General features: G+C 39.2%; 1 protein-coding gene across 1 annotated transcript in view; it reads left to right on the top strand.

Annotated features, from left to right (window-relative positions):
• The first annotated feature begins 1,085 nt into the window (after positions 1–1,085).
• Positions 1,086–24,165, top strand: part of ano3 (anoctamin 3) — an 81,017-nt gene continuing 57,937 nt past the window's right edge. The window contains exon 1 of the mRNA XM_063001910.1: positions 1,086–1,166. Within this exon, the coding sequence (XP_062857980.1) occupies positions 1,121–1,166 (46 nt within the window). The 5' untranslated portion in view covers positions 1,086–1,120. The remainder of the gene's footprint in view (positions 1,167–24,165) is intronic.

Raw genomic sequence — 24,165 nt, 5'->3', positions numbered from 1 at the left:
GGCTCTCTGTACACAGCACTGTACTGCACTGCACTCGTCAAGTGTAGGTGATAAGATGTTCGATTGCTGTGCACGTGTCGGAGGGGGCGTTGAGCAGCCTAGTCCTCCCCAATCAGGAGCAGGGACCAGCATTAGTGAGAGGATAATTGACGGGCAAAAATTGGATGCGCTAAAGTGGGAGGAAAAAGGGAAAAAAAAAAAAAAAGATTATTTGCACCAGAAACTTGCTAGCATGTGTGACAGTTTTGCTTTATTTTTATTGTGAAAATTTTTTTGAGAAAATCTACCAAAACTCTAAACCCATGTATGTATAATGTTATGCACTTATGCTGCCACATGATAATTACATGAATGAGCAGCAATACCTGTGTTACTAATAAAGTGGTCAGGGAGTGTATATGTGGAAATTACATAAAGCTGTCAAAGCTTAATTAGTCTTTAGTCTGCAGACCTAGTCCTTATGGTACAAACTTGAATTTTGTTTGGGATTGTAAGGAAGTCCTCGGGTTCCTTGAGCCCCTGCCCCAACTGAGACCCCTGAAATATTTCCCAATGGTCCTTATGTGAGTGTCTTTAATTGCATTTGGCAGGTGGACACACTGTGACCCAGGCTTTATATCTACAGAGATAGTTGCTCATTACTGACCGCAGGTGACGAGCTGAATGACGCAAAAATCGCTCCAACAGTCCTGAAATTGCCTTTGCGCTCATTTTCACAACGCGGGTCAAATCCACCGGACAGCCCAGCTCGCTCTTCATCACTGCACAGCGCAAGATACAGCACATCAGAGGAGGAGGAGAATTTGGAAGAGGAGGAGAAGGAGGAGGAGGGTACCAATGATATCCTCTAAACCGCCAAACTATCAGTTTACAGAATCTCTTCTCTTTCACCCATCACAGCCTGATTGGATTCAGCAGAGCCGCTTTGCTCTGGACCGAACAGAATTTTCGGCGTTTCTATGACAACAAGCAGAGCTGCTACTGGTGCTGGGTTTGCGCGAATCGGACTGTGTGGGAGGTGGAAACGCACGGTGGATCGCGCCGTCCTCCCCATGCATGCGCTCTCTCTTTTCCAGTGCGGACTTTTCCATCATCTCGGGAAACTCAAGCGGACGCCACGATGGTGCATCACTCCGGATCCATACAGTCCTTCAAGCAGCAAAAGGGTCAGTACGAGCTGGCATGGTGTGTCCATGTGTATATGTGTGTAACTGTGTGATGGAGGTTACTTTAAAAACGCGTTAACTGCACTCCTGTGCCAGTTCGTGACTCACGATGCTGTTCCACTAATGTCATGTTATGAAGCCTGTATTTACCTTGGATTACCTTCACACTGGGTTATCACGTGTGAAATGATATGGCCGTTATTAACTGGACTTTGCTAACAAATCCTGTCATGTGTGTTAAGTATGAGTGCGTACGTGTGAGCAAGTGTGTGTGGTTGAATGGCATTTTAACAGTCAACGGTGTCCCCGTGTCGAGATCAGTTTTCTGTCACTTTTTACTGCACCCACTGTCTTTGATGCAGTATCCCAATACAACAGGCTTGTGCCCTTAAAGGTGCATTTGTTTAATTTTTCACTGTTTCATTTATTTAGTTATTTAGTAATTTAATTACATTTATAGTTCATCCTGGTCAGAAACTACTCAGCACCAGTCTACTGGAGACACTTTCACACATTTATTTACTCGCTCACTTCAACCTAGAGAGAATTTGGAGAAGCCAATGAAGCTTCTGCAAGTCAGAGGTTTTCTTCTAGGTTTTAGATCTAGATCTACGACCTTTAAGTAAAAGTTACTGAAGACTAATGAATGAACGGTTCTGACAGTGATTACCAGTAATTAAAAAGATTGACAACTGAAAACATGCAGACTCAAACTGAATAATAATATAATAATTGCTGTATTATTAAATTACATCAATAAAAGGAAGCAGGAACAACTGGTACTCACACTGTTACCTTATAGGAAAATTCAACAATCAGCAAAGCATGTCATCTCTGGTTAAAATATCTGGAAATCATTGATTCATTAATTTTTTTCTTCACGTTATCCTACTTAGTGTGACAGTGGGTTCATAACAGGGCATTTACTCTATTACTCACACCAAGGGAAATTTAAAGTGGTCAATTCGTGTTATGCATGTTTTTGTGAGGTGCGAGGAAGCTAGAAAATCCAAAAGGAAATCAACACCCACACACGCAGCACCTGCATATTGTTATAGACAGTAACCGCAGTAAAGGATTAAACCCATGTAAAAATTTTCATTTAGTTCATTTTCATTAACTGTTTCATTCTGGTCCTGGTCACATTTTCACTGGGAAACACTGGGTGCAAGGCTGGAATACCCTGAACAGGGTGCCAATCCATAGCAGATGTCAAAAATATTTCTTAAAAGTAGTTTATTTATCTACGACACGGTGGCACAGTATGTAGTGCTGGTGCAGCAGACCCAGGTATAATTCTCACCGCAGCTTAACGTCTGTGCTATTTATGCAAGTCCTTTCTTTTGTCTTTGTTGTTTTTTTTTCTCTGAGTTCTCAGATGTTCTCATAGTTTTTTTCCAGATACTCTAGTTTTATGTTATCAAAAACATTCTGAAGAATGGCTGCCTTAAATTTAGAATAGGTGCCTCCCCACATGCTCTAGGGTTCTGGAAATATGTCTGTGACAATTTGTACCCATTCAGTCAAAATATTATTTGTATGGTCAGGTGCTAAAGTTATACATGAAGGCATGGCTTACAGTTCAAATGTACATACTCAAAAAACATACAAAGATTAATACTAAATAATGTAAAATATTTATTAGTGAGACAGACCCATTAAAAACTTTATTTCCAAAAGTATTTTTATCAACTTGGATCAATACAGTGAAAAGTGATTCCAGTTAACCCCACTCACTTCCCCTTAGGTTTGCTGTTAGCAGTGTGAAGGTTGCCTTAACCAATAAATCATAAGCCCATCTGAAAATGTTACATTGTAGAGATTCATATATTATTCATAAAGATAATATTGATATACACTGATCAGCCATAACATTAAAACCACCTCCTTGTTTCTACACTCACTGTCCATTTTATCAGCTGCACTTACCATATAGAAGCACTTTGTAGTTCTACAATTACTGACTGTAGTCCATCTATTTCTCTGCACTTCTATTTCTCTGTACTTCAGGACTCTCCCAGGACCACTACAGAGCAGGTATTATTTAGGTGGTGGATGATTCTCAGCACTGCAGTGACACTGACATGGTGGGGGTGTGTTAGTGTGTGTTGTGCTGGTGTGAGTGGATCAGACACAGCAGCGCTGCTGGAGTTTTTAAATACTGTATCCACTCACTGTCCACTCTATTAGACACTCCTACCTGGTTGGTCCACCTTGTAGATGTAAAGTCAGAGACGATCACTCATCCATTGCTGCTGTTTGAGTTGGTCATCTTTTAGACTTCATCAGTGGTCACAGGACGCTGCCCACGGAGTGCTGTTGGCTGGATGTTTTTGGTTGGTGGACTATTCTCAGTCCAGCAGTGACAGGGAGGTGTTTAAAAACTCCAGCAGCATTGCTGTGTCTTATCCACTCATACCAGCACAACACACACTAACACACCACCACCATGTCAGTGTCACTGCAATCCTGAGAATGATCCACCACCCAAATAATACCTGCTCTGTAGTGGTCCTGGGAGAGTCCTGACCATTGAAGAACAGCATGAAAGGGGGCTAACAAAGCATGCAGGACTACAGTCAGTAATTGTAGAACTACAAATTGCTCCTATATGGTAAGTGGAGCTGATAAAATGGACAGTGAGTGTAGAAACAAGGAGGTGGTTTTAATTTTATGGCTGATCGGTGTATGTTTCTGCCATTTGGGTGTTTAATTTTCTGCATCAGATTCCAACAATGAACAAAGTTTGTTAAAAACCACTGATATTAGAAACCTAACTAAACTGCTGCTGTCCCACACACGATAAGAGAACATCTTCGCATTAGGGGGCACTTACTGTAGTTGAAACACAGCTCCCAGGGTGACTGGTGCTGTAAGCTAATTGAATTACAGTAAGTAAAGAAGGCAGATGGATGGCAGATCTCTGCTTGTTTTCACATTTTGTTTTATATACTGTACAGATGGTTTAACATTTTTATGTCTGCATTGCTGCGTGAAACTAGCCAATCGGGTGCATTTGAAAGCGCATGTTTTTAAAATAGAACAGTAAGTACCTTCCTTGAAGTGCACTGATTTGCATTGACCAGTGCCCTCCATGAAGTGCACTGACATAACATGTAGTGGCTTAGTGCAGGTAACAATGCTAGTTATTACATTTACTGCCGTTCCTGGTCTTTTTTACTGTTAGTGTTTGTGACTATTTGTATTTGGACACCGGATCATGAGCTTAATGGACATTCCAGTTCAAAAACAAATGGTATCTTTTTAGCTGTAACAACATCCTTTTTTTCAAAGGCTTCTTACAAGTCTTTGAGGTGTGTATGTTGGAATTCGTGCCCTTCCCAAAAGTGCATTTGTATGGCTGGGCATTGATGTTGGTCAAGAAAGCCTCAATTGATGTTTCAGTTAATTTCAAAGCTGTTCGGTGGGGCTGAGTTCAGGGCTCTGTGCAGGCCACTGAAGTTTCTTTAAACCAAGCTTATATTCATTTTTTATAAACCTTACTTGTGCACAGGGTCACAGTAATGCTTGAACAGGAAAGGGCCTCCTTTTAACTGTTGCTGCAAAGTAGGAAGCATATACACCGTTCAGCCATGACATTAAAACCACCTCCTTATTTCTACACTCACTGTTCATTTTATCAGCTCCATTTACCATATAGAAGCACTTTGTAGTTCTACAATTACTGACTGTAGTCCATCTGTTTCTCTACATATCTTTCTGGCTGCTCTCACCCTGTTCTTCAATGATCGGGACCCCACAGGACCACCACAGAGCAGGTATTATTTAGGTGGTGGATGATTCTCAGCAGTGTAGTGACACTGACAGGGTGGTGGTGTGTTAGTGTGTGTTGTGCTGGTATGAGTGGATCAGACACAGCAGCGCTGCTGGAGTTTTTAAATACTGTTTCCACTCACTGTCCACTCTATTAGACACTCCTACCTAGTTGGTCCACCTTGTAGATGTAAAGTCAGAGACGATCGCTTATCTATTGCTGCTGTTTGAGTTGCCCACGGGGCGCTGTTGGCTGGATGTTTTTGGTTGGTGGACTATTCTCAGTCTAGCAGTGACAGTGAGGTGTTTAAAAACTCCAGCAGCGCTGCTGTGTCTTATCCACTCATACCAGCACAACACACACTAACACACCACCACCATGTTAGTGTCACTGCAGTGCTGAGAATGATCCACCACCTAAATAATACCTGCTCTGTAGTGGTCCTGGGAGAGTCCTGACCATTGAAGAACAGCATGACAGGGGGCTAACAAGAAAGAAAGATAGAAAGAAAGTATTTAGAAACTCCATCAGCACTGCTGTGTCTTATCCACTCATACCAGGACAACACACACTAACACACCACCATGTCATTGTCACTGCAATGATCCAGAGAATGATCCACCACCTAAATAATACCTGCTCTATGGTGGTCCTGTGGGGGTCCTGACCATTAAAGAACATGGTGAAAGCGGGCTAAAAAGGCATGTTGAGAAATATATGGACTACAGTCAGTAATTGTAGAACTACAAAGTGCTTCTATATGGTAAGTGGAGCTGATAAAATGGACAGTGAGTGTAGAAACAAGAAGGTGTTTTTCATGTTATGGCTGATGAGTGTATATACTATAAACGTTTCTTTTTTATTTTGCCCAACCCCAAATTTATTTAAGTGTAGAATCATATTTAATATGTGTTTATATTACTTTAAGTTGTTACAAAATAGAGTCAAATTGATCATGTTTGTGTTTTAGTGTCTTCCTAAATGGAAAGGTTTCCTGCATCCTTTGGATGCATTCATGACCACAAAAGTGTTATTTTGCTTTTCTGGTGTACACAAACTTAAGTAGATGCTGATGGAATGATCATATGATTTTGCACATGCATACTGGAATTTAGATGTAAAGCCTAGAAGAAAACGAGTCCATAAAAATTATTTAATAATTTTTTGTCAGGTATTTGAATATGAATATATATTCTTTTTTTATAAAATATAGTTGACTATAATATTCATGGGTCATGTAATATTGGGCATAAATTGGATTTAATCTGAATTAATATGATGCTGTTGTTAAAAGCTTTGTCATGTAAAAGGACAAATTTAAGTGAATTTGTACGACATTCCTCTGCAGTTTGGTCCTAGTGAAGGGTAAATGAGACAAGGGTTTGATATGACTTCTTATCTGATTAGAGACTATGGAAGGAATGTGATTGGAATGTATAAAGAAGAGATTTGCTGAGTAATAAGGCAGTGGGCAGCTGTTTGGGGTAATTGAGTTTAATACAGCAATAATTAATTAGTGCACTCTGTTAAATCAGGTGTCAGTTGAGGATTATTGGTAAACAACATGCCTTCTAAAAATAGATTATACAATAGAAAGTTAAGAATCAGGCAGCTAATTTTCTTTTTTTTATATGGATTTCTTATATCACAGTGTGTTGGTGTGACCAGCAGACCAACGCTGCTTTGGTTGCTCAGATTGCAGATACTGGTGATGAGGTGAATGTGTCACAGCACAAAGTGCATGTAACCTTTTAAGGTTGATTGGTCTGACAAATCTTCACATCAGTTTCACCATAACAATGCCCCTGTTTAGAAAACAAGGTCCATAAAGACTTGGTTTGACCAGTGAAGTGTCAAGGATAAAAAGTGGCTTGCACTGATTCTGTACATCCAGTGCTCCTCCTGCTATTCTTAAAACCAAAAATTGTTCATTAGACTACAAGATGGTGGAGCATAAATAATAGGTGGAGCATAAGAAACAACTACACCGACCAGTCATAACATTATGACCACTGACAGGTGAAGTGAATAACACTGATTATCTCTTCATCACGGCACCTGTTAGTGGGTGGGATATATTAGGCAGCAAGCGAACATTTTATCCTCAAGGTTGATGTGTTAGAAGCAGGAAAAATGGGCGAGCGTAAGGATTTGAGCAAGTTTGACAAGGGCCAAATTGTGATGGCTAGACGACTGGGTCAGAGCATTTCCAAAACTGCAGCTCTTGTGGGGTGTTCCTGGCCTGCGGCGGTCAGTATCTATTTAAAGTGGTTCAAGGAAGGAACAGTGGTAAAGCGGAGACAGGGTCATGGGTGGCCAAGGCTCATTGATGCACGTGGGGGCGAAGGCTTGCTTGTGTGGTCCGATCCAACAGACGAGCTACTGTAGCTCAAATTGCTGAAGAAGTTAATGCTGGTTCTCAAAGAAAGGTGTCAGACTCCATGCCTCAACGGGTCAGGGCTGTTTTGGCAGCAAAAGGGAGACCCAACACAATATTAGGAAGGTGGTCATAATGTTATGCCTAATTGGTGTATATTGTATGTTTCCCCTGCTCTAGAGTCCAGCAGTGTTAGTGTTATTCTTTCTACCTCTCCAGCTATCACACAACATTACACACAGGTCTTGGACCATAAAGCTCCATAAAAGCTCTGGATAAACAGTTTAAAACTTAGTAGTTTTAGAGTGTTTCAAATTAAGACTGACAATTTATATGCTGTACTCACTAATCCTATGCCCATATAAATTCAGGCAGTCCTGTCTTTAAGCTTGTCTGACTTTTGTGAGCTGTTTGTACTCCTACATGTTTCAATTTCACAACAGCACTTACCGTTCACCGGTGCAGCTAAAGCAAGCCAGAAAGTCAGTGAGCTCCTTAGTATCCACTGCCAATGTGTCTTTAAAAACGGCATGGCTGTATGCTTGATTGTGTACGTTAGCAATTGTTGTGTATGTAGAGCATGTAAAATCTACTACTGAAACAGTTGCATCTGGGTTTGTTTTGTATATTAGAAATAGAGGGGATAAAAGTACTGTTTGTATAAAATAAGATAATTATTTTTCTTTCAAACGTCTTTCTACTGGAAAATACAGATATAAAGCAATGAGTTCCCCAGCAAAGCAATCAGTATAGAACCTCTTTGACTGCACCACCTCATTAATGAAATATGCAAGAGCCAGAATCCAACTGCAAATGAAGATTAATAGTGCCATTTGATAGGCCTGTTTTAAAAGGCCAAATTAATTTTACACAGTTTGCATATTTACACTGTATTTATGCAGAATAATTGAAATTTTATTTTAACTTTTACTTTCAATTGATTGCAGACAGTTTGAACCCAAGATATTTAATGTTTTGTCTGCTAAACTCAATTTCATTTGTTAATAAACATCCAATCCTTTATTTCAGGCCTGCAACACATTCCAAAAAAATTTGGGACGGGGCAATTTAGGGCTAGTAATGAGGTGAAAAAACTAAATAATGATGTGATTATCATTAGCATCAAGGAAAGGCTGAGTCTTTGATTAGCAAAGATGATCAGAGGATCTCCAGTTTGTCAACAAATGTGTGAGAAAATTATTGAAATGTTTAAAAACAATGAACCTCAAAGAAGGGATTTGCATATTTCTCCCTCTACAGTGCATAATATCATTAAATGATTTAAGGAATCAGGAGGAATTTCAGTATGCAAAGGCCAAGGGTGCAAGCTTAAGCTGAAAGCCTGTGATCTTCGATCCCTCAGACAACACTGCATTAAGAACCGCCACTCAACAATAGTTGATATAACCACCAAACCTTTAAGGCTTCCAATTTCTTGTAATTGCCACCTATATAAGCTACATGGGGTGTTTCTAAACACATCCCCTAAATGACACCAGAAATCATTAAAACCCCAAGCATGCCTTCACATCATGTACATGTTCCTTACAGTTTTATGTGGACTTTTGACTATGTATTTACTATTCAATATTTTTTTATTTTTTGTGTACTATACTACGAACATTAATCCACCTAATATTACACCTTTGTCCTATGTAATTCCAATTAATTAATTTCCAATTAATACAGGTAAAAATGCTTTTATGTTTGGTTTTAATATGTCAGCTGAGAGGAGTGTTGGACAAAACACTTAGTATTTATGGCTAAACACTAAATATCCTGTCCAAAATGTTTTCAGTAATGTAATTTCAGTTTAAAGTGTAGCATATATGCAATACATATTTAAAACATTTTGAAAAGCCACATATAAAGCTTGCTATTTCTTAATGTATTGGTAGGTGCGGTTCTGGGAAGCAATGACACTTTGTCAGAAACATCAAACAAAAAAACGATAATTTTTTTGATAAATACATACGCATGCTGAGATTTTAATGTGGTGATTTGTCTTTAGAGTACAGAGTGATAGGAAAGAGCTCTCGAGTGCTGTATGGGAAAGTGATGCTATGTGCACTTTCAGTTTAGTCATTTCCACTTACCTGCCCTGATAGCAGTAAATGCTGCTCCATTATTTAAAGCTCTAATCCATTATTATCTAATTTTATTTTTAGGACAACAATGATTCAGGTTTTACAGATGTACATTAGATATTATTATTCATTAATTCATTCATTCACAGTCTGTTTCACCGCCGCTTTATCCTGGTCATGGTCTCGGGGGGTCACTGGAGGAAATAGGCCATCATGCCGCCCCAGATATTGTTTAACAGTATTTACAACTTTGTCATACTGCGCATAAACATATAAATCAATTATGTCTTTTTAAAACATATTTTGGACTGAATACAAATATTATCTTGTTAATAATAGCCCTGTTAGAGACTCATTCAATGATACTTATTATAGTAAAAAAATATATAAAGAAAAGCTCTTTGCACAAAGCTACCACAACACCAAGCCACTCTATAAATATAGCCAGAATAGGTGGTGGGAACTCATTACCATTTTTACACACTGGCATGTAAACCTGCCAGCCAAGGATGTTTTGACTTACCCTGTTCCCTCTTGAGTACAGCTTTTAGATCTCCAGTTACACTAAAGGTACACAGGGGAATGTGTAAACAATGTCTGTAACATACGAGCTGCATTTGCAAGTGTTATACATGTATTGTATAATGACGGGCTCAGTGCCATAATTAGTCATGAGAACAACACTAAAATAATCAACAGCATTACATTAAAACAACTACAATCCCCTTTCTGTAAAAGTTGGGACATTTTGTAAAATGCAATAAAATGAATCTGTGATTTGTTAATTCTCCTGAAATATAATTTTACTGACAACAATGTAACTGTACAAAAATTTATTTTAATGTTTTCATTAATCACTTTTGATGGCTGACCAACTTAACTATATTTTGTACATATGAGCAAATTTGAAATTTGATGCCTATAACACAAATGTGGAATGGGGCAAAATAAGAGGGAGAAGTTTACAGAAAATCATTTTAAACACTCCACAATAAGCATGTGAATTTTTAACAGGTAAAGGTATCTTTGGGTATAAAAAAGTATGATCTACCAAGTAGTGATGGTTTGTGGCTCACCACTTAGTGCCAAACTAAGAACTGTCAGAACTACATTCAGTCAAAAAAAAATCTACAGAGCATGATATTGTGAAAAGATCCATGGAATTGATTTATCTTACTCCAAGCTCATCTAAGATGAACAATGGAAACGTCAGCTGTGGTAAAATGAGTAAATGAGTTTACTTTTTTGCTTGTTTTTGAGAACAAAAAAGACATCACATTCTCCATGCCAATGACAAAAAGAACAATCCAGACTGATATCAGTGAAAAGTGCAAGAGCCAACATCTGTCATGGTATTGGGGTGCGTCAGTGCCCAGAACCTGGGTGATTTGCATATGTGTGGAGGTACTATTGATGATGAAAGTATCTTCAAATTGTAGAGCAACATCTTTTCCTGGAAAGTCCATGGATATTTCAGCAAGACAGAAATACAGTGCAAGGACTCATTCAGCATGTGCTACAACAGAGTGCATGTGCTTAACTGGCCTGTCATCCAGATCTCTCTCCCATTAAAATAGTATCAAGCAAGAAAGGGCAAAAAATTCACTTGCAAAACTGAAACAATCAGTGTACTTAGTTCCCAAATCTGAAAAAAGGTAAACATCAGGGAAGGGGATGTAACATTGTGGAAAACACACATCTGTTCTAATTTTGTTTGAGTATTTTGCAGGCATCACATTTTAATGATTTTTTATGTTCACAAAAAAAATTAAGTGGGCAGTAAAAACATTAGACATTTTTTAATGTACTTATGTCAGTTAAATAAAGGTTCTAAACACATGACAGATTCTTGTTTTATTTATTTATTTATTTGCAAATTGGGTTTGTACATTACAAAACATTAAGTAGGGTGTTACTGATGCTTACTGATGCTCTGGATACAGGATTACAAGATTAACCCAGCCATCAACTTTAGAAATTGCCAATACTAGATCCAAGCTTAAGGAACCACTAACTTCAGCAGTTTACTGACAAAGATTTGATACAATGATGTTCACTATTAATAATTCAATAAATATAGCTACAGTTTACAGTTATGGATGTTTGCTACGGTAGCTGTAAATGTTTTCAGTGTTTGTGCATTTTATGCATTAATTGGTGCCTAGTATGCTTAGCTTCTCATTTTCAACTCTAGTATCCCATTGCAAAATGAATCTTGTCAACTTTACAAACTGTTACCTTTCCTTGTGCGACTGAGCCACTTTCACTCTTAGTTTCCTTTAAGATGCAGAGGATGATTCAGCTTCCAACAGATGCTGTGGTTTGTAATTCCTTTAGTTCAGTGTGTGTGTATCTGATTATTTATATGTTAACAGTGCTCCAACCACAGGCTCACCACCTGTCCCCTTGCATAACCCACAGATGGGGGAAGAATATAGGTTGTGTTCAGTGTGGGGATGATTGAATATTAAGAAGAGAGGACACTGCTGGCGTCATTTAAAGTAGGTTCAAATGTCATGAAAGACATGTTATTTTCTTCTTGTAACAGATGTAGAGTAAGATCACTGCAATGCTACCCAATTATACCATCATGTCTATTGAGAATGTTATAGTATTGCTTATTTTTCAAAATGTTTTTCATAATATGTGAAAACATTTTTCTTCCCTTTTTCTCCCGATTTAGCATAGCCAATTTGTCTTCCGCTGCTGGGTATCCCAATCGTCTGAGGAGAGTATATTCTCCAGCCCCACACCCCTCAGACGCATGTGCAGTCCCTTGACCCTTTCATTATCACCCATGCTTTGGTGGATTCACACACTCCACCTTTACACAGGCACCTCGGACTGCTAACCAGGGTCCTTGCACAGCGTTTGAAGACCTCACCCACTCATTAGTCCGGTCTTTCCCACTCAGCAGACTAATGCCCAACTTTGTCTGCTGCAGTCACTGACAATTGTGCCTTCTAGAGGGCGCCCAGCTGACTGGTACCAGAGCTGAGGTTCGAAACGGGGTGTTTAGAATCTCAGCGCTGGTGTGCTAGCGGAATATCCTGCTGCACCACCTGGGCATGAAAACTTTTTTTTCTCACTTTCTGATTTCATTCCAATTAATTTCTATTTGTGTTTGTAAAAGCAATCACAGTTTAAAAAAAGATTTTGGAAGAACAACTTAATGTAGGTACAACTTAATGTAGGTATTTACAATGGGTGATAATGCCTGATTTGCAGTGGTCTTTCAATTTTTTCCAATGGTGTTTTATAGGTTTTGTGGTCAGTGCTCTGTGCAACCACTTAATTTTACTACAATAAACTTGCATTGTTCACAGAGGCACTATCAAGCTAAAGCAGAAAAGGTCCTTTCACAAACTGCTGTTACAAATATTAAATTGCCTACCCTTGGAAGTAAAGAACCAAGCCCAAATTGTCAAAATAATGCCACCAATTAATATTTTCCTACACCAAACTTCGCTTTAAAAGATTGCTGCATTAAAGTTTGATCCCAGTTTGCTTTACTCTACTTCTTCCAATATCCCGCCAATCACACATAGTGATCTAGTGGATCTGCTCAACCAAGTTCCTGACAAACAGGTCTTGTGCTGAAGTAGCTAGAGACAGTCTGAAACTTTGCCACAGGTTTTGCAACAAAGGACAGATCATTTCTACTCATTTTGGCAGCTTAAACTAGGCAGAAACTATTTATGACAATGCAATGCAGGTTGATTCTTTTTCCAGTATTGGTCTAAAAATGGCATGGCTGTATATTGATTTTAGGTACTTTTTAGCAATGGGCATGGTTGACATAGCAAACCAACTAGTTAGAAGAGGTGTTTTCATATACTTGTTCATGTGGTACAGGATCATTAGTAGAGCTGCTATTTGATTTGGTCAGAAGATGCATTGTAATTAAATAAAACCAACAGCCAAATAAATAGCTACTAAAATAATTTGTGTGTTGTAGATTCTAGTTGAATCGTTTGGAAACTCTTGTCTTTGCTTGATTTATTTTACATCATAACTAATCAGAGCTCAAAGGAAGCTGGAGGGAGAGATAAACAGTTTATTTAGATGATTAAGAACAGTGGTTGTCTAGGGTATTAAGATGAGATAAGGGAATCGAATTAGAGCCGAGTTCAAGAAGGTAGACTAAACCATATAATAGACATGAAGAAATATAATTGAGAAGTGCCTGTGTCAGAAATTTAGGCATGGGTCAAAAACAAAATACCATCTAATCTGTTCCAGTGCCATAACACTACATCATTGACAGACTAGTAATGTACCATAATGAGGGCCAAAGCGCCATCTGCAACAAGTGCTGTGCTCTACCACAGGTGGACAAGCAAGATTGACAGCTTTTATCACCCAGATGTTTTTTTGTTTAATCTTGTATAATACAGTTTTAGTCATGTGCAGACACCCACAATCACACAGACACACAAAACCCTTTTTATATGCATGCAGTAATCAGTGCCAGCAACATATTTCAGGATTTTAAGTATCAAGATAACGCAAATTTATAATAATTTTAAAGAAAAGGCCTAATGAACTAACAAATTCCAATATATGCTTTTTATTACTTGTACATTGTGCTTAAAGCAAGGTATTGCAGGCTAAGCCAGAAATTCATGGCATTTTCTAATTCATTTACTTTGCTCGGAACAAGAAATGGCTGAGAAACAAAAGAGAGCGAGCAAGTGAGAGATATGGATAATTAGCATCGTAAATTACCTCACTATCTTTCCATGCTTCACATGTGAAGTATGTGTGTAATACAATTCATTTGTTCCCTGTAGCAAACATGCAATTTATTGTTAAAGCAGTGGGTTTAGTCTAGATTAAGAAAGCAATTCTAAATTCTTCGTGTTGTGTACTTTTACTATTTGCTTAATGAGATCTTAAAACATTCCTTCATGCAGAACCTCTCCAAGTCCCTTAGATTCCAAGGCTCATATTTGTGGTGTTTAGTAAGTAGGATGGCCGCATTTTGCGGACATCCCTCCCTGCAGGCACTGCTAATTATGCCTGCTAGATGGTGCCCAGCCGACCAGTGGCAACGCTGAGTTTCAAAACGAGGTGTTCAGAATCTCGGCGCTGGTGTGCTAGCGGAATATTCCGCTGTGCCACCTGGCTGCCTTAAATTACATTTTTGATTTTTTACAATTCAACACTTTAACGCAGTTCTTAAAACTTAAGACAGTGTTTTAGATTAAATACCACGTTTAATTAATGACGAAAAAAGCACACACAAAACAGGAGTTTTTGCTCCTAATGAAAAATAAAATAAATTTATCTTGAAAGTATATTTATATCAAACAATGCACATGTTCATTGTTTACCCATGGAATAGATGGGCCCAGTGTAGGTCTAGGAATATGAATGAATTATTTAACTTGCAATGTACAGAAGTTGAAGAACCTCTTGGTAATGTCCTGTATTGACAGCATATTAGGTGAGTGGTTTGACTTCAAAAAAAGCTTAGGAAAAAGGGCTGTATAAAAATAACTAGCTTAACTAGCTTAATCTCATACTGAAACAATGAGACAATTTTAACCTTGAATTGAAGTAAATTAGTTTTTTAGCTTTAAAAAAGCTTTCAAATAGTTTAAATTTTGACTCACAGAAGATTATAATAAAAAGCTTAAGAATTATTTGATTAGAGTTTTATTACAGTTTGGTTAGAGTAATTTCTCTGGATGACTCCCAGATCAGACCATCTGATAAGGTAAGAAGTCTTGGTGTTGTCCTTGATAACCAGCTGACATTCTCTCCTCATATAGCCAACATGACAAGATCATGCCGGTTCCTCCTGTACAACATCAGGAAGATTCGTCCATTTCTCTCCAGGGAAGCTACCCAGATTCTGGTGCAATCACTTGTAATCTCACGGTTGGACTACTGCAACTCCCTTCTGGCTGGAGCTCCCATGTCCACGATTAAACCCTTACAGCTCATTCAAAATGCAGCTGCACGTCTGGTTTTTAACCAACCCAAACACTGCCACATCACCCCACTGCTACGTTCTCTTCACTGGCTTCCTGTAGCTGCACGCATTCAGTTTAAAACACTGACGCTTGCCTACAAAGCCAAAAATGGACCAGCCCCAAGCTACCTTCGTGGCCTAATCAAACCACGCTCTGTACCACGCAACCTCCGAGCCTCTAGTCTTGCTCGACTTGAGCCCCCATCCAGGACTAAAGGAAGACAAGCATCAAGGCTGTTCTCTGTTCTAGCGCCAAAGTGGTGGAATGAACTTCCTCTGTCTGTCCGAACATCTGAGTCTCTTGCTGTCTTTAAAAAACGATTAAAAACCCACCTTTTTACTAAACACTTAGGCTGACTTGTACTTATTTACTAACATTTTGTTCCATTCTTTTCCATTTCACAAAAAAAAAAAAAAAAAAAAAAAAGGCACTTTGGTTCTAACAGGTTTTAGCAGATTTGTGTTCTTTGACTGTTGTTTTCATAAACTTGAGAAATGAAATGTTCACTATAGAAGCTCTTCTGTAAGTCGCTCTGGATAAGAGCGTCTGCTAAATGCTGAAAATGTAAATGTAAATGTAAATGGTTGCTGAGTATCTGGGGTAAGCATGGTCTGTAGCTTCCTAGATGTTTGTCTGGTTTCTTTTGTGTATTCCTGGATAAGTCATTGATGTACTCATGAAGAAATTTGGTAGGCAAGCCACTTCTGAAAAGATTTACGACCCTTCCTAGTTTTCTCTCCCTAGAGAGTGCTTCATCTGATTTTAGATTTTTTTTAAAGGTGCCAGTACTGATGAATGCCATTTACTGAGGGCCTCTCTCTCTGTCTCTTTCTCTCTCTTACTGTCTTGGTAACCTATAAAACTTCTGTTAGTGGGTCAGATCTGTTTATATGTACTGAGTGCTGGTGATCCTTAAAGGAGATAAATAAAAATAATATACTAGCTCACAATGTCAGTGTCTACACCAGTTCCCCATTGTTTCTCTGATTATTACCTAGTTTTTCTTGTTTTGTATGGTGTTCTAGTTACAGGTTTTAGTCCTGTTGTCCTGCCCCTTTCGTGTCTTTGATTTATTACCCAGTTGCTTGTTTCCTTGTATGCATTCATCTCCTAATTTTGATTATGGATTCATCTTACAATAAAAAGTTAGCTGGTTATATGTACGTGTCTTGCCTACGCCGTTGACCAAGTGTAACCAGAAGTAAGGTGGGCTTAAGGCAATGAAACTGACCCACTGTTGCCAATTATTGGGGTATTGTTTCATGCGTTACAGTGCTATATAGTCAAGATTTTGACTACTACGTACATACAAGTAATTTAGTTGTCATTCAATTGTGGTGCAAAAGCATTGAGTGAAGATTAGTAACCCCAAATCTGAAAAGCTGGGACTGTATGGAAATGCAGATAATAAAAAAGACACAGTGTTTTGAAATTTACTTTTACTTTTATTTCACTGCAGGCAGTATAAACCCAGGATATTTCATATTTTGTCTGGTTAACTTTATTTCATTTGTTAATAAACATCCATTTCTGCATTTCAGACCTGCAACACATTCCAAAAAAGTTAGAATGGGGGGAAATTTAGGGCTAGTATTTATTGTATATAAACTAAACAGTTGATGTCAATAGTTATTGTAATTGTGCATTTTATTAGCATTTTTCATACTGTATTAGCCCTTTTCTGATGTGGGGTTGTAATTAGGTACAGGGTTGTAATTTTGTGCTAAGTTTGTGACCAACAATAAAGCTACTCATCTAATTTTAATACTGGTAATAGGGGAAATATGTTGCTGCACTTACTGCATCAAACCCTTCTATGTGTGGGGATATACAGTCAAAGGCCAGTTAGAGGCCAGTTAAAGGCCACAATGGACATGCGAGTGTTAGAACTGAAAATAAGAACAATGAAAAAAGGTCGACTGGTCTAATAAATCCTAATATTTTAAGAAAAATTTAAAATAGAATCATTATTACTATTGGTCTCAGACTGGCAGCACTTAATGTGAATTCACTATTTAGTAGAGGTCTGCACCAGCCCCTGAAAGCTAATAACAAGTCAAACTGAGAAGCAGGCTGATTATATACCTACATGCGAAGAGCTGTGGTCATCCTGGTCAGAGGATACTGGAAAGTGGTGGTAGGAAGGAGGGGTGGATGGCAGAAATGACAGATTACAAATGCCTACACTTGAGAAACATGAGAAGAGGGGTCTATTGTATGAGATCACCTAAATTATGTATCAAGGTTCTAAAACTACAGCCCACAACACATACACATCTATACATGAGGCCTATTATTACACCTTTTTATACTTTTATATATAATTTTATTATTTTTACAGGTCTTACTTTTTATAATGTTGCTGCAGTAAAAATTCTTTGGCATTTTAAAGCCTTCAAGTCTCGTCAGTTCATGTTGCTGATTGTACATATGATATTGATTCAGATTTGACATTATGAAAGTAAAGTGTTGGCTGATGGCAGAGCAATGGAGAAATGGCAGATAATAAAATTGATAAGTGATGCTTTTTGGATGTTTGATTTGCTGTCAGGTACATTTTCTGCTCCTTATTGTAATGGATTATGTAGGAACAAGATTATTACTCTGATAAGTGGCATATCAGCATGGTGCTTTTCCATGTCAAAGATCAATGTACTGTTGTTAGAATAATTTGAAGGTTAAGTGTCTGATATTTAGAGGCTTTAGAGCAGATTGACACCTAAACAAAATCAACCAAAAGTACCAAAACATTCTGTTTCACTAAATAAGACTGCTTAAAAATCAGAAGATATATATATATATATATATATAGATATATATATATATATACAGTGGGGCCAAAAAGTATTTAGTCAGCCACTGATTGTACAAGTTCCCCTACTTAGAAAGATGAGAGAGGTCTGTAATTTTCATCATAGGTACACTTCAACTATGAGAGACAAAATGAGAAAAAAAATCCAGGAAATCACTATGTAGGATTTTTAAAGAATTTATTTGTAAATTATGGTGGAAAATAAGTATTTGGTCACCCACAAACAAACAAGATTTCTGGCTCTCACAGACCTGTAACTTCTTCTTTAAGAAGCTCTTCTGTCCTCCACTCGTTACCTGTATTAATGGCACCTGTTTGACCTCGTTATCTGTATAAAAGACACCTGTCCATGCCTCAAACAGTCAGACTCCAAACTCAATCATGGCCAAGACCAAAGAGCTGTCGAAGGACACCAGGAAGAAAATTGTAGACCTGCACCAGGCTGGGAAGAGTGAATCTACAATAGGCAAGCAGGTTGGTGTGAATAAATCAACTGTGGGAGCAATTGTAAGAAAATGGAAGACATACAAGACCATTGATAATCTCCCTCGATCTGGGGCCCCACGCAAGATCTCATCCCGTGGGGTCAAAATGATCATGAGAACGGTGAGCAAAAATCCCAGAACTACACGGAGGAACCTGATGAATGACCTGCAGAGAGCTGGGACCAAAGTAACAAAGGCTACCATCAGTATACACACTACGCCGAGAGGGACTCAAATCCTGCAGTGCCAGGCGTGTCCCCCTGCTTAAGCCAGTACAGGTCCAGGCCCGTCTGAAGTTTGCCAGAGAGCATATGGATGATCCAGAAGAGGATTGGGAGAATATCATGTGGTCAGATGAAACCAAAATGGAACTTTTTGGTAAAAACTCAACTCGTCGTGTTTGGAGGAAGAAGAATGCTGAGTTGCATCCCAAGAACACCATACCTACTGTGAAGCATGGGGGTGGAAACATCATGCTTTGGGGCTGTTTTTCTGCAAAGGGGACAGGACAACTGATCCGTGTTAAGGGAAGAATGAACGGGGCCATGTATCGTGAGATTTTAAGCCAAAACCTCCTTCCATCAGTGAGAGCATTGAAGATGGAACGTGGCTGGGTCTTCCAGCATGACAATGATCCCAAACACACCGCTCGGGCAACTAAGGAGTGGCTCCGTAAAAAGCATTTCAAGGTCCTGAAGTGGCCTAGCCAGTCTCCAGACCTCAACCCCATAGAAAATTTGTGGAGGGAGTTGAAAGTCTGTGTTGCCCAGCGACAGCCCCAAAACATCACTGCTCTAGAGGAGATCTGCATGGAGGAATGGGCCAAAATACCAGCTAGTGTGTGCAAACCTGGTGAAGACTTACAGGAAACGTTTGACCTCTGTCATTGCCAACAAAGGTTATGTTACAAAGTATTGAGTTGAACTTTTGTTATTGACCAAATACTTATTTTCCACCAGAATTTACAAATAAATTCTTAAAAAATCCTACAATGTGATTTCCTGGATTTTTTTTTCTCATTTTGTCTCTCATAGTTGAAGTGTACCTATGATGAAAATTACAGACCTCTCTCATCTTTCTAAGTAGGAGAACTTGCACAATCAGTGGCTGACTAAATACTTTTTGGCCCCACTGTATATACAGTGTATCACAAAAGTGAGTACACCCCTCACATTTCTGCAAATATTTCATTATATCTTTTCATGGGACAACACTATAGACATGAAACTTGGATATAACTTAGAGTAGTCAGTGTACAGCTTGTATAGCAGTGTAGATTTACTGTCTTCTGAAAATAACTCAACACACAGCCATTAATGTCTAAATAGCTGGCAACATAAGTGAGTACACCCCACAGTGAACATGTCCAAATTGTGCCCAAATGTGTCGTTGTCCCTCCCTGGTGTCATGTGTCAAGGTCCCAGGTGTAAATGGGGAGCAGGGCTGTTAAATTTGGTGTTTTGGGTACAATTCTCTCATACTGGCCACTGGATATTCCACATGGCACCTCATGGCAAAGAACTCTCTGAGGATGTGAGAAATAGAATTGTTGCTCTCCACAAAGATGGCCTAGGCTATAAGAAGATTGCTAACACCCTGAAACTGAGCTACAGCATGGTGGCCAAGGTCATACAGCGGTTTTCCAGGACAGGTTCCACTCGGAACAGGCTTCGCCAGGGTCGACCAAAGAAGTTGAGTCCACGTGTTCGGCGTCATATCCAGAGGTTGGCTTTAAAAAATAGACACATGAGTGCTGCCAGCATTGCTGCAGAGGTTGAAGACGTGGGAGGTCAGCCTGTCAGTGCTCAGACCATACGCCGCACACTGCATCAACTCGGTCTGCATGGTCGTCATCCCAGAAGGAAGCTGACGCACAAGAAAGCCCGCAAACAGTTTGCTGAAAACAAGCAGTCCAAGAACATGGATTACTGGAATGCCCTGTGGTCTGACGAGACCAAGATAAACTTGTTTGGCTCAGATGGTGTCCAGCATGTGTGGCGGCGCCCTGGTGAAAAGTACCAAGACAACTGTATCTTGCCTACAGTCAAGCATGGTGGTGGTAGCATCATGGTCTTGGGCTGCATGAGTGTTGCTGGCACTGGGGAGCTGCAGTTCATTGAGGGAAACATGAATTCCAACATGTACTGTGACACTCTGAAACAGAGCATGATCCCCTTCCTTCGAAAACTGGGCCTCATGGCAGTTTTCCAACAGGATAACGACCCCAAACACAACCTCCAAGATGACAACTGCCTTGCTGAGGAAGCTGAAGGTAAAGGTGATGGACTAAACCCAATTGAGCACCTGTGGCGCATCCTCAAGTGGAAGGTGGAGGAGTTCAAGGTGTCTAACATCCACCAGCTCCGTGATGTCATCATGGAGGAGTGGAAGAGGATTCCAGTAGCAACCTGTGCAGCTCTGGTGAATTCCATGCCCAGGAGGGTTAAGGCAGTGCTGGATAATAATGGTGGTCACACAAAATATTGACACTTTGGGCACAATTTGGACATGTTCACTGTGGGGTGTACTCACTTATGTTGCCAGCTATTTAGACATTAATGGCTGTGTGTTGAGTTATTTTCAGAAGACAGTAAATCTACACTGCTATACAAGCTGTACACTGACTACTCTAAGTTATATCCAAGTTTTATTTCTATAGTGTTGTCCCATGAAAAGATATAATAAAATATCTGCAGAAATGTGAGGGGTGTACTCACTTTTGTGATACACTGTATATAGTATATATATATATATATTTATATACATTGTATTTATGCAGATTTAATTTTTTAAACTGCTATAAACCTGGCTTTGAGTCAGATCACTACATTAAAATCAGCAAACGAGCGCTGTGCACAGGAGGTTGCTGGTTTATTGCCAAGTTGCCACTGCAGGGACCCTGAGCAAGGCCCTTAACCCTTAGTTACTTAAATTTTATTTATAAAAATGTATAAATACAATCCCTTTGGATATAAGTGTCTGCTACATACCACAGATGTAAAAAGATTTTAGTTTTTTTTTTTTATTATTGAACTGCACAGATTATAAGTTAAAGGTGGAAAAAGTTCTGAAATGATTTCTCTTGGTCTTATTTTTTCACTTCACATTAACCTGACATTGTGAGTAGACAGGGGTGAGTAGACTTTTTATATCCACAGTATGTATCATACAAAGTTTAGGATTTGTCATACCTCGGTTATACTTTGGTTATAGAAATCACTGTTAACACAGAAGCAGTGTTTTACATAGCATGTTTTACCTTGGGCAAAAAAGTGAACTATATACACCGATCAGCCATAACATTATGACCACCTCCCTGTTTCTACACCCACTGTCCATTTTATCAGCTCCACTTACCATATAGAAGCACTCTGTAGTTCTACAATTACTGACTGTAGTCCATCTCTTTCTCTACATACCTTTTTTAGCCTGCTTTCACCCTGTTCTTCAATGGTCAGGACCCCCAGAGGACCACCATAGAGCAGGTATTATTTGGGCGTTGAATCATTCTCAGCACTGCAGTGACACTGACTTGGTGGTGGTGTGTTAGTGTTTGTTGTGCTGGTATGAGTGAATCAGACACAGCAGAGCTGCTGGAGTTTTTAAACACATTACTGTTTGACTGAGAATAGCCCACAAACCAAAAATATCCAGTCAACAGCTCTCTATGGGCAGCGTCCTGTGACCACTGATGAAGGTCTAGAAGACGACAAACTCAAACGGCAGCAATAGATGAGCGATCGTCTCTGACTTTAAATCTACAAGGTGGACCAACTAAGTAAGCATGTCTAATAGAGTGGACAGTAAGTGGACGCGGTATTTAAAAACTCCAGCAGCGCTGCTGTGTCTTATCCACTCATACCAGCACAACACACACTAACACACCACCACCATGTCAGTGTCACTGCAGTGCTGAGAATGAGCACTGCTCTGTGGTGGCCCTGTGGGGGTCCTGACCATTGAAGAACAGGATGAAAGCAGGCTAAAACGGTATGTAGAGAAACAGATGGACTACAGTCAGTAATTGTAGAACTATGCTAAGTGCTTCTATATGGTAAGTGGAGCTGATAAAATTACCAGTGAGTGTAGAAACAAGGAAGTGGTTTTAATGTTATGGTTAATCGATGTATACTGATATTGTCATTTATTTTATTTTTTCACCAGGTTTTTAATTCTGATCACGGTCACAGTCGATGCAAAGCAACACACATCACACATTTACTTACTCACTAGCTCACCAGGGACAACTTTTACCTTGGGCAACAAAGGTGAACTGTAGTGATCCTGTCATTCAATGTATTAATTTTTTATCAGGTTTTTTATCCTGATCACAGTCACAGTCAATGCAATCCAACACACATCATGCATTAACTTACTAGCTTACTAGGGGCAATTTTCACAGCCAGTTAACTTGCCAGGTGTTTTTGGGAAAAGGGGAGGAAACCTTTACAGGCACACATATACCAAATATACCAGATATTCCCCACAGACAATGTCAATTGGGCGGCACGGTGGCTCAGTGGGTAGCACTGTCGCCTCACAGCAAGAAGGTCCTGGGTTCGATTCCCAGGTGGGGCGGTCTGGGTCCTATCTGTGTGTTCTCCCCATGTCTGCATAGGTTTCCTCTGGAAGCTCCGGTTTCCTCCTACAGTCTAAAGACATGCAAGTGAGGTGAATTGGAGAAACAAAATTGTCCATGACTGTGTTTGAAACTTGTGAACTGATGAATTTTGTGAATCGAGTAACTATTGTTTCTGTCATGAATGTATCCAAAGTGTGTAAAACATGACGTTATAATCCTAATAAATAAATAAACAATGTCAATCTCCCAACCTTGCCACTGTGTCACCATCTTTTTAGATTCTAATTATAATTGTGGATCTGGTTTTGAAATGCTATCTTGGCCATCATTTTTAGGTTAAGTCGTGTAGGACTGGTAAGCAGACTTTCCTACAAGAAAAATACAGAGCTTTAGATTATGTTTTATAGTTTAGCGTCTGTCTAGTTGACAGAATTAATCTTCCATTAGGACAGAGTGTGTGGAACATTTTTCTAAATTTGCCCAGCCCCCGCCAGACTGCAAATGTCTGTAAAAGTCCTCAGAAAGTCCTCTCAAACTGAAAACAAGGTTATAACTGTGTTTGCAAATGCATTAAAAGCATCACAAATAATGCTTACCATATTTTATAATAGGCTTCTTGACTTTTCTCTCTTGCACAAATATGAAACACTCCTGCCGGCTTTGATTCCAGTAATGGACGCAAAGTGAAGAGCTATCGATTCAGGCTCCATTTTGGTGCTAAAACAAAGAAGTGAACTGAGTAGAGCCCACCTCCAGCGATGTGAAACACACACACACACACACACACACACAAACACACATTCTTAGATTGTGCCACTCAGTGATGTATGAGTGGCACTTTTGTTAAAATAATACCCACATTTAGTGCTACTTGTTGTGAGATGAATCTACAGTTCTTTA

The sequence above is a fragment of the Trichomycterus rosablanca genome, chromosome 1 (genome assembly GCF_030014385.1).
Source record: "Trichomycterus rosablanca isolate fTriRos1 chromosome 1, fTriRos1.hap1, whole genome shotgun sequence".
In the NCBI taxonomy this organism is placed as follows: domain Eukaryota; kingdom Metazoa; phylum Chordata; class Actinopteri; order Siluriformes; family Trichomycteridae; genus Trichomycterus; species Trichomycterus rosablanca.
Note: the sequence above shows the minus strand (reverse complement) of the source record. Positions and strands in the feature narration are given on the sequence as shown.